The 12,175-nt window shown below is 41.2% G+C and overlaps 1 protein-coding gene across 5 annotated transcripts in view; it reads left to right on the plus strand.

Moving 5' to 3' along the window:
* cadm2b (cell adhesion molecule 2b) overlaps positions 1-12,175 on the plus strand; it is a 143,217-nt gene that overhangs the window by 94,219 nt on the left and 36,823 nt on the right. For 4 of the 5 annotated variants that reach the window (XM_034604594.1, XM_034604589.1, XM_034604590.1 and 1 more), the window contains exon 2: positions 4,430-4,456. The exons of the other annotated variant lie outside the window; for it this stretch is intronic. In XM_034604594.1, the coding sequence (XP_034460485.1) occupies positions 4,430-4,456 (27 nt within the window). The remainder of the gene's footprint in view (positions 1-4,429; positions 4,457-12,175) is intronic. 5 annotated transcript variants of the gene reach the window in all.

Here is a 12,175-nt window from a genome sequence, read left to right on the forward strand (position 1 = left end):
ACTCATGCATTTACTCATGCGATAAATGTGTTAAACACATTGGCATTCCCGCAGAGATGTGTGTGTCGTTACACGGCCCCGCTATTGATTTTCAGTGAAAGTCCTCTTAGGAATGTCAAAGTGTTATACTTTTTCCAGATGGAATATATTGATATGCTCGCCGTGTGCTTGTAAACATTTCCAGTTCACGGCAAGGAGAATCTTATCATGGTGTCTGACTTTGTCAACACTATTAAATTTAGAGGGAGTCTGAGATTAATAACTTCCACAAAACAGGGAGAGGTGCAGGCGTGGGAGCTTACAGAAAGATTAATGAGTGTCAAAAACAATGCATTTTCCATTAGATGGCGGAATGGCATATGTTTCTTGTACGGTCTTCCCTGTTTCCTCATCAGATAAGAGCTTGTTCAAGGCGAACCGAGAAATGACCTATTTTACAGATAAACATTTTGTCCTTTCTGCAGACTTCAGATTAACACTGACCTATTTTTAAGACAGAAATAGTACTTTTTTCTTTTCCACCCAGGCTTCATTCCTCCCTCAGCTATAGGTATTGTAATGAGCAAAATGGAGACGATTTTTTATTAAACGTTTGGCCTGGCTGTAGAGAGGAAATTCAAAGAAAAGTGCTGTGCAGTTATTTACAAAATTGGCCTTGTGGAGGTTGGTTTCAGAGGGAAATGTCTGCGACTTGCTGAACATATTTTAGTGTCTGTACCAAATACTAAAGATACCGAGAACACACACACACACACACACACATACTCACAAATTGCCTCGTCTGCAAACATGTCATTACCGTTATGATGGATGTGCGGCATTTTTCAAAAATCAGCAATGAGGAAACCCACGAATGCTGCACATTTAAAAACATGTTGAATACAGACGGATGATAAGAAGCCAAAAGGTGTTGTTCTGAGAACAACAGAAATAAATGAGGTGTGTGCGGCGTGAACAATATCGCCGGCGACTCCAGCTGGGAAAGAAAACAGTGGGCTGTTAGATCTCTGCTGTAATAGACAGGATGTGTCAGCACACAATGCGTTTGACCAGACTAAGAGGGGAAGGAGAGGTAAATCCTACGAGGGGAGCTGATTTCTCGAGGAGCCATGAAGTGTTCTTGTCTCTGTGTCCTTAAGAAACTCTGTGTGACCCAGTCAGAGCAGATCGGCTCAGTCCCCCCTCACCTACGTCTCCGGCAGAATCAGCCCACGTGTTGGATGAAGGACTTGCAGGAAACAATAGCAAAATTTCTGCGTTGTTAATAACAGTGTTTTTAGAGAAATCTGTATATTTGTATTATTTTAGATTTTTTTTTTATTGCTGGTTTTCTTCTATCCTGAAATAGAAGTTTTAAAAAACTCAATATCATGAGCAAAGACATTGTCATTCTGATCTAATACGTAATACTGCAGATATAGTTTCTTCAGGAATAGTCGTTAGTCGTCTTTAGTTCAAGCTCATAGTTTTCCCAGGTGGAATTTATTCACTCTACAAAAAGTCAGTGGCAGTTGATGTGATAATGATGGTAATGGTACGTTTTTAATTGCCCAGTAACATGTGATTTAGAGAAGTTGTTGGACGATTAAACTCCACTTTAAACTTCAGCTCATGCAAGCGAAGTCTTGTCAACATTGCCAGAGAAACCAGATGAGATGTGTAAATTAACAACCTCCACAGACGGACTTTAAGAAGCTCCGTCCTACAGGAGGACCATCAGGAGTAAACCCTTCAGAGTTGTGTTCTTCATCTAGATTTCCTGTTTGGCTGCTGTGTGCTGGGAGTTTGCAACATCTGGGCCAAATGTTTGCTCTGAATAACTTGCAGGCTCCAAGTCTGCAGTGTTTCTCAGATCATTTTTGTCTGTAAACTTCTCAACTTTATAATGACTGGTGACCTTTTTGATCCTCCTCCCCCTGTTTAGTTTTCTAGGAAAATCCATATGTGAAGTTTGAAATGAGGATTTGGGATTTATGGAGATTGTGTTTTCATCAGTTTTTTATTGTTTGATTGTTATTTAGCAGGATCACACAAAAAATACTCAACCGATTTCTATGAAATTTTATGGAGGGGTGGGGAATCACTAAAGAAAGAACCTATAACATTTTGGTGCAGATCCAAATTAGGAGGCAGATCAAGGAACTATTTTTCACCTTCTTGTGAATATTATTGTTATATATTTATACTGTTATATTATTATATATAATATATATAAAAAATCTGGATCGAGTGGATTTAAATGTGCTGTAGATTTGTCTGCTGCTGAATGGTAACAAATGGTTCTAGAAACCTGTAACTACCATCAATGTGTAGCCGAGACACATAATGTGGCTTGTTTTAATTTAAGTGGACTGTTGCATGGGCCTTGGTGGAGGTTTGCACTTGTACAATTACCACTCTCTTTCCTTTTGGTGCAGTTTATGCATCCTTCATACGATGTAGGCAAGTAGAGGTGGGTTGGGATTGTTACATGAAGTAAGCAGTCAGTTAATGCCATAAGGTCGACAGAACAGTCACACTGTAATCTTCTCTGCAGCTAAACTGGTTGACTGGTTCCTGGTGTGAACAAAAGCCAAAAAACCTCTCAGTGTACTTAAGCTTTTTTTGTAAAAAAAAGGTTTTGCACTTTCGAAAACCAGTGCTCCAGTCTTTCTTCACAAAGGCGCTTCAAGCACTCAGTTGTGTAGTACTGTATATCAGTTTGGAGGCTGCTAACATGTCCGGTTCTGCTTTGTCTTATTTGGGCAGTGCTGATTTTGCAGTTTGTGCAGTGGGTCCTTTTCAAAACCTGACGTCAGTGTTAATCTGTCCTCATTACGCTTTAACTAAGTGTCTCCACCTGAGGACAGCTAAGCACCTTTCCCTTTTGTAACCGCCGGAGACAAAGCGCCCGCCTCTGTGGTGACGATGAAAGGAAACTGTTTACCAGACTGCTGTGCCGCTCTGAGCAGCGTGTCATTTTCACAGAGGGTGAAAGTTAAAGTTATTGACGCTAGTTCTTCCCAGGCTCTGTCAGAACAGATTAGAAGGATTTACTAATTTAGTTGTAATTAGCCATTTTACAGCGATTAACGCTTTGGATTATTTGCAATATCCCGTGATCCTTTGGCTATATGCAACAGTACATAATTACCCATGACTCTGTAATCTCATACAGAGCAAAGACAACAAAACTCAGAAATACAGAGAATCACACTGTGGGGAAAATGAGTTTAAAACTCTTTGTTTACAACTTTGGTGACATTTTAATCCTAATCAGCGTCGCTGCATAAGATTTTGCAGTTGCAGTTTCCCCTTGAGGCCTCAAAGAGACGTTATCCTGCTGTTATCCTCAATCCTACCGCAACATTTACAAACCAAGAGTTGTGAACCACAAGTCAACAGCAGGGAATACTGAGAAGCATAGTTGGTGCATTTTTAGTTAGTCTAATAAATGTTTGGTTAGCTGTGATTTCCCATCCCTCTCTTAACCCTGACCAGCAAAAAATGCTAAATTAAGGGGAATGTTGAATATGACGGCAAGTGTTTGAAACTGAAAACATTTGAATCATCTGCAGAGCTAAAAATCCATTGTGACTATAAAGAGAGTCAATTTCCCTAGTAGAGTTTAGTAAGGCCCAGTTTTGGCTCAGTTGGTAGAACGGGTCTTCCACTGACCAGACGGTCGGGGTTTCGATCCATTCCATGTGCCATAATTCCCCCTGATGGCTGAGCGTGGCTGTGTGTGGTAGAGAAAGTGAATATATAGAAAGCAGATGCAGTGTATGAGTGTGTGGGTGAATAGCAACTGTACTGTAAGAGACTATAAAATCACATGTATGTGTAAATACAGACCCTTTACAGACCATTCCCGCAGATTCAAAATGAGTTATTAGGACCAATAAGCAAGATTTTTTAAAACAAACAAATTGGTACAAAAAGCCTGAAGGAAATATCTGTTTTAGTTTGATTCACCGTGATTTATCTGTGGATCAGTTCTCAAACAGGAGAGACGTCATGTCATTCAGGTCATATTAGAAAAAAAATTGGATTTGTCATGATCGGCGCGTTGAGAGTTTTTCTCACTAAGCTGTGAATAATTCTTCTGTGACCGTCGGCAACAGGTGCCGGTTGCGAAGGTGTCAAATAACTAATGATGTGACTACCTTGTCAGATGCTTTAATTAGATGAAGCCCTGATATTTATATTGATGTTTTTCTCTTCTTGTTTTTTTCAAAGTGTATTGTTGTTATTCTAACAGCTGACATGTCATCGCAGGGTTTGGTACATATTAATACTTTTGCTCACATTCCCACATTCACCACATTTAATATTATAACTCCTGTCACCATGGATACGGCAAATAATCACCACCACCATCCTGAGTGCTACTCCGTCACACTGCCTATCTAACCTGCTGTTTTCTCACTTTACCCCTTCATGCTTTCAGTGGCTGGGACAAAAAGCAAAGCGAAAGGTGAGTTATTGCCTCCATTTTCTTGCCGCATGATTTATGTCGCACGCAGATCCCCAGTAAACAATGTTTGGATCGTGCCTTTATCTCCCCCAAGAGCTCAGGAAACATTAACATACGCCGCGTGTTGCAAGGCTTTCTGGGCATTTTGTGTAATCTGCACTTCCCTGTAGGAGAGGTGCGCTGAACATGCTCCCTCTTCCCCCGGATACAACCTGCTTCACATATGTATAGATTCACACGTTCCCACCAGGGAGCTGCCCGCCTCACCCAGTCATGCTTTTTCCTATATTTGACCACTGTGCAGCTCCACTGGAGCAGCTGGGGGGGGGGGGGGTTGCTCCTGGTTCAAGGACACATCGCTGGTATAGGAGGGAGACGAGGAGGGAGAGGAAGAGCGCTCCTCATCTGCTCCCCCTTCCTAGAGTTTCCCAGGCATGCTGTGTATTAAAAGCAGAGACCTTCTGGTCACAGCAGCGCTTCTCGTACTCGTTTATTTCCACACGACCTTCACTAGTCAATGCTTTGTCCTGATGTTCTGTTGGTATAGATGCTCATTGCCACTGATAACAGCCCAATAAATCGTCATTTTCAGATTGGTTTGGCACCGAGCTGAGGAAATCCAGCAGATATTTGTTTACGTATCGGGTTTATTTTTCCTGCTGCTCACCCACAAATTACTTCTACCTTTGAGGAATTTATGTTTTTGATCAGTTACAGACCATTTCTCTTCCTTTCATATTGGTTTACATTTTCTGTGATTGCTCATGTTCGTACTAATCTAGTCTGGCATCTGAACATTAAAGCCTTAAAGGTCCAGTGTGTAGGATTTAGGTGAAAGGATCTTTTGGCAGAAACTGAATATTAAATAATAATAGTGATGTTTTTTCTAGTGTGCTTCATCTAAATTGTTGTTTTCTTTACCCTAGAATGAGTCCTTTATGTTTAAATACTTTATATTCACATCAGAAGCGGGTCCTCTCTACAGAGGCAGCCATGTTTTTTTACAATAGCCCAGACTGGACAAACTTAACAACTTTTGAGTTTTTATGACAAATGAAGGCCACAGGTTCTCGAAGGGGGGGGTGAGGGGAGGGGTGTTCAGCTGCAATATGCAACTCCACCACTAGATGTCACTAAATTCTACACACTGAACCTTTAAGCCATTTTCAGACATGACAGGCAAACTCCGGAGAAAGTCCGAACCCAAAGGTGTGGATCTTTTTGTTCCTCGATCAATTTGTTCACATCTCCGTCGGTGTCTTCTATTATTATGGCCCTGCTTGTTCATCCCGAGATTTTAGCTTTTGTTATTTTAGCTTTGTGTCTTTACTGTGTCAGAAACTGCTTCGACGTGGCCACTCGCTCGGTGTGCGGAGAATCTCCTGCTGTTTTCTCACATGATCCATAGATGGCTGGAGAAACTCTGGAGCCCCTCACTCAGACATTTGCGTTCCCCCACACAGCCCCTCCGGAGGATATCAGATTATCCGGAGTTCAGTGCAGCTTTAGCGACTCTGCCTGTCGGGTTCTGAGTCCCACTGTTGTTTCTGTTACTGAGAGATTCTGTAGAAAATCCTCACCGGGTTCCTTAGAGCCTCCAGAGTCGACCAATTTGAAATTTGAGCATCCTGGTAATGTTTTGCATTGAAATGAAATCTTGCTTCCAACATGCCTTATTAACAATCATGTACTGAAGCTTAATTTAAGTCAGTGAATTTCATGTTTTTTTTTAAATTTAAACCGAACCCTCTGATTTATGCCATTAATGTCGGTGAATGAATGCTGTGGGCTTCTTCCCTTTTTTCACTCATTTTTGAAAATGCAGTGTTTTCTAATTACAGAAGTAATTAGGGGGCTAGTTTTGAATTAACAGAAGATACACATTCAGCATCCGTACCTCTAGAATCTAGTTCAACACTGGGAAGCCTCTTTTTTTTTTTCAGCAGCACTTTCAAGACCCTAATTACAGCTAATAACTTTTACCAATAATGATGAAGATAATGAATATAACCACATGTATCGTGTTGAATATTGATTAATGGATTTTCTCAGCTCTCCTGTTGCATGCTAATATTAGAGATAATCAACAGGATAATGGGTCATTATGGCAGTCGTCAAATGTAATGGAAACCAAGCCTCGGATATTTTTACCTCACAAGAAGATTTATTTGCTCTGTTAGGACTCAACTGAACCAAGCAGTGATTTTTTTTGACAATCTGTGAAAATACAGCAACCTTACTTTTCATAAAGGCAGAGGTGAGACATGGAACCTAACACAGGTTGCTTTTATAGTCGTGTTATAAAGAGCACATTCAGGGTGGATGTGAAGGGGCCGTGTTGCATTCAGGGGCGAGGATGCTCTTTTTACTAAACAACTAAAAGAGCGACGTATTCCTTGACCACATTGTTCAGCGGGCTGTGTGGAAACCAAAGGTGAATACATGTATCCAATATGGCCTCATAGAAATTACTGTCGTGTGCGACTAACCTGCAGGAGCATATACAGTTTTTTGTGGGAAACATAATTGCCGGCCGGATTATATTCAGAGGAAAATGTAGTTTTTGAATGAATGAAGCGCTACAGTTATTAAACAGCAGTGGAGTCGGGTCTGTGGTGAAGCAACAAGAGGGCTTGGTTAAAGTGATACTGCACATTTTAGAGCTGTAGATTAAATAACGTTTTTTGTTTGATTAAATCCATTTCTTCTGAATTCAATATCATATTTATTATCAAATTTATAAAAAAAAAAATCTATTTATGGGTTGAACATGGCTTATTGCGCCCCCTGGATTTTGCAGGACTAATGCGTAAGTAGAGTCGACCATGAAATAAGAGGATGGGCGGCACCAGTGACCATTTGTGATTGGGAATCTGGAAACTTAACCCTTAAACCACCACATCGTCTACATTCAGAGACATCCCCCATCCTTTCCTGCCCCTCCAACACGGCTTCTTCATCCCTTTCTCACACACACTTGTCGTTTAAACGTGTGCGGTTCGAATGGCTCCGAACCACCGAGCTCTTTAGCCCCCGGCTGTCCCAGCACCAGCCGCCTGTGCCAGCGGTTCACACGGCTCGGGACGACCGTGGTCTTGGCCGTCAGGAAACTCCGGAGGCGAGAAGCACAGCACTCCATTCAGTCAAGACTAAGGGACAAAGTCACAAGTTTATGGAACCATCATGGTTTTGGATAAATCTGAATAAACACGTCTAAAGTCTGTTATTACGTTAAAAGGTCCACATTTGTTGATTTCTTGGAAACAGGGTTTGACATTAACATGAGTCACCCGCTTTAATGTTCTGTCTAATCAGTGAAGATCTCTCAGAACAGTGTTCCTGATGTTTAAAGAGCATTTGATTATAACTATTCTCATTGTTCTCACCTCATGGCTCCTAAACTTTCTAAAGGAACTCCATACTCGAGGGGCTCTGAGAAAATTGTGCTACATAATTCACAATCAGCTGCATGTTCCACTTAATTCTCTATAATTGAAGTGTTTCTTGGTCTGTTAGCGGTCCTGTAGAGTTGGAGGAGCTTTTTTTTTGGTCTTTCTTTTCCTTGTCGGCCACTTACAGTATCTAGACTTTAAACTCCTAATTTACTCTAAGTTTATCACTTATATTTCTCAGTGTGAAGCTCAATTTCGAATTTGACAAAACCAGGTTGTCCCAAAGTTCAATAGCGGAGCATCACGTGTGCAGCCCTGCACAGTTGAACGTGCAATTTCCTGCTCCACCTGGAGACTGTACAGTATTTCTGACCCACTTTCTGAAGCTGATGCATTGCCACTTTCCTCTTTCTTGTCTTCGCCTCCTGCACAGCAGACAAAAAAAACACTGCTAAGAGTTTCCCCCAGCAGGGATATTTATTGCCAGTTCTTTAGATCGTCCACCCCCTCCCTCCCCCCACTGCCTTCCCCACTGTGGAAAATCACAGGGGAGGCCGGCACTCGGTACCACCTCTGAGCGGAGTGAGTTTCACTTTTGCTCAGGTGCTACTCAGTAACAGGCACCAACTGTCCTTTTTGATGGAGGATAAATCTGGCAGACAGACAAGCTCACTCCGTCGTGGTTATGTCCTGTGTAACAGGCGTCATCCGCCGCCGCTGTGGCGACTCAATCCACTGACTGCATCATTGAAGATCACGATATCGGTGCCCGAGCTGTAAATACAAGCGCTGGGCTGACGCACGGCCGCTGTGCGGTGGTGGGTCATCATCGCGTCATCGTGCATTGTGCCGCGTGTCAGCCGCTCTTGTTTTACAGCACCGGCAGAAACCCACTATAAATCCCGGTGCAGATAAAGGATGCACGCAGTCAAATGTGTCTCGATAACGTTCCACACAAACACATTTAATGCTCCTGGATAGTTTTGCATGTGCACTTGTTTATGAGTGACCTGGATAAATACGGCGTCTTGTGCCCCTCCCCCCCACCCTCCTCCTCTGCTCTATTGCTATGGATGCAAATGGTGTGTGAAAGAGAGTGACGTGGGGTACATTACTAATCTGGGGCAAAAGTAATCACAGCCTTTCCTCTTAGCATAATTACATATGGATTTTCTATGACTGAACGCGTTGCATATTTAAAGGCCTGTATGGAAAGATTTCAAATGCCCCCCCCCCCCCCCCCCGTCGATGTTAAATTGTGACATTATCAGGAGCTAACTGCGTTCGAAGCGGCGGCTGTTCAGTTTCTTCGGCGCATGCATCACTCTGGACAGGTAATTCGCAGATTAGCTTCAGTTAATGGATCAGATCTAGATTTAGTGCTAATTAGTTGCCGCCCTTAAATAGTTGCTTAAATCTCCCCGATCAACGAGGCTGATGGCTTTTAAAATGGCGCTGCGTATCGAGTGCCTCAGATCAGCAGCACGAAACACAAGAGGCCGTTCTGTTGATGTCGAACCAGCCTTAAATTACACTGTCAATGTAAGTGATTGTTTCCCGTGACAGACGTGACCTTTAAGTCATTATAGAAATAAATTACTTGAAGTGTATTTTTCTTCTCTTTTTTCGCCCCCCTCCGTGTTTTCCTCCTACATCTGTTCAGAAAAGGTCACTGTAGGTGAAAATAATCAGATATGATGAGGTTACTTCAGGGGCCAATTGATAAAAGCAGTGCCTCTTATCTTCCCCTCACAACCGTTTACTTTCAGAGGAGTTTCTTTATCGACGCTCGCAGTTAAAGGCGGTTAATGAATTTGGTTATAGCGAGCGTTTTTTAGATATTATTCAAACATCGGATGAGGTCAGATTCATCATGTTGTTCGCACCCCCATGATGCATGATGAGTGTTTAACTGTTGTACTTTTTTATAACTGTAGCTGCTCTTTGTGTGTTCTTCTCTTGAGATATACATATATTTTTCTCAAATACATCACAAAGCCGGTGCAAAATTCAAGACTCTTTAAAAAATTGCAACAGACAGTAATTACTTTTGCACGGGCATTAGTATTCAGGCTAAAACTGGCAACAACTCGCCAGTGTTTTTCCGAGGTGGTCTCATTTGGACGCCGCTGAATGGAACATGTTGTTTACATGATATGCTTCAAAGAGAGTGTTGCTGCACTCCAGTTGCATACAGTATAGAATAATAATGTGCTGGGAAAATTCACTGTTTTACTATCAGCCTCCAACCGGCAGATAAGGTTCAGGCAGAGCTGCCATTAACAGCAGCAGCTGGTATTATACAGTCATTATTGTTGTCATAGTTATTTTATTAGAGGAATTTACATGTTATAATAAGACGGGAATAAGACGTTAGTTTCTATGTTGTGCTTTAGGCTCATGAGTCACTTTTTAAAGGAGGAATGGAGTGGATTTGAGTTATTTTATTGTGTTTTAGGATGGATGGTTGTGTTGTTTCTCAGCAGTCCTCCACAGGAGGGTCAGCGTTCATCTAATCCACTTCACTCCCTTTGAGGAAGGGGTGCTGTTAGTTTTGGCAGGAAGACACATAAACGCTATACTAAGGAATAATATCAATAATACTGCGGAGAATCCTGTGACAGGCGGCCATTATCTGGACGGCCCCCAGACCGACACTCTCAGGACTGATTGCTGAGTTCTGAGCTGCCGAGTCCAGATACGTGTTTGAAAACTCACCGACTTTTAATCAATTTTTGATTAAATTTGTATTTCTTTCTTTTTTACCTCGCACTTCTGCAGGTTTTTTTTAACTCAAATGAATCACGCAGGTCTTTAGAGGGAATCACACAAATGACAGTAAGTCATTCAGGTCCTTCGCAGGCTTCAAAATAGTTTGATCTGAGATTACCAGTCAGACTCTGTGGTAAATACTTGTGTGAAAACCCAGTTGAAGATGCTCAGTTCAGGTTTTTTGGCTCAGGGGATTTAGATTTGTCAATTTGTTAACTCCGTGTCAGTGAGTGGTGAGTAATTATGAAATTCACAAGAACAAATGAGTGTTGTCTTGTAAAAAAAACACCTATCAAGTTCAAATCAAGTGGTACAGTTTGTTCATCTTGTTTTCAGGTGAGCGAGTGATGTGTTATGTTTACAGAATCCTTGGCATTGCTTGTTTTATTCATTTTAGACAATGAAAATCCAAAGTTTAGAGCTGTGTCTAATCATCACCTTCAGGAACATACAGATGCAAAGGCAACACTCACATCACCAGCAGCTTAGTTGCTTCCATACCAATAAATGAATAAATATTTGATTATACAGTATGTGAACATGTTTCCGAGCCGAACAGATTAGTTTGAAATCATTTGGGTTAACAGGTGAAAACAGAAGCAGCTACTGTGGCACAGTTAAGAAAGGTTTGTTTATAAGAATGGTGATATACTCGGGTATGTTTTCATTAGGTTATTTAAATGTGTTTATTTTATATATGTATAGGAACAACTAAACATTATAGTGTTAATACCTAAGCTAATTTGAAGTCCCTGGTTTTTTTAATTCCATAAAATGTAATAATAAAATACATATGAAACAGTAACAAGCAGACTTTACAGGCAGCAATACTATAAAAGCAGTAATGAAGCTACAACTGTCGTGAGAAATGATCAGATTTAAAATATTGAAGCTCTTAACTGTGGAAAGCTGTATTTGTTTATTTCTACACAGAGAGACTTGTTATTATTTCCATCCGCAGTCCCAAACCACCACCAGGTTAAACCGAGCAAACAGCTCCGCAGTTGCCAAAACACAAAGGATTTCTAATAAAAAAAAATTGTTATCACAGAGGTTGGTTTGATTGAATCAGATTCTCTCGGATGTTATTATACTTCCAGAATCCCATCGTTCTCAGCAGTGTGAGCGTATGAAAGATTAATCCTGAAATGGGCTGGTAGGATGGTTATGAGTGGACAACTGAGCATAACCTGGAAGTAATTTATGCGCTGGCTTCACAGGTTAGAATTTGCACCATGTAAAAAAATTTTCACATTTCCTCCTGCTCACTCTCCGGTGCCTCTTCAATCACCCTGTTGGAGAAAGAGAAGCTGAATTAATACATTAATAAGGAAACATTTCCTCGTACACCCACTGTTACTCATTTGTACTATATTTCTTATACTGCAGCGTTAGATACTATAATCATATTAAATTCTAAATCTTGCGCGCTGATTTAATTACCACTCGTGTTTTTATCTCTGCTGCAAACAGACGTAAAATAGGTAAAAAAAACAAAACAAGCAATGAAATTACTTTGAACTTGAGTTTGAAAAGGTGCTCTTTTTGCCCTGAG

This window comes from Hippoglossus hippoglossus, chromosome 13 (genome assembly GCF_009819705.1).
Source record: "Hippoglossus hippoglossus isolate fHipHip1 chromosome 13, fHipHip1.pri, whole genome shotgun sequence".
In the NCBI taxonomy this organism is placed as follows: domain Eukaryota; kingdom Metazoa; phylum Chordata; class Actinopteri; order Pleuronectiformes; family Pleuronectidae; genus Hippoglossus; species Hippoglossus hippoglossus.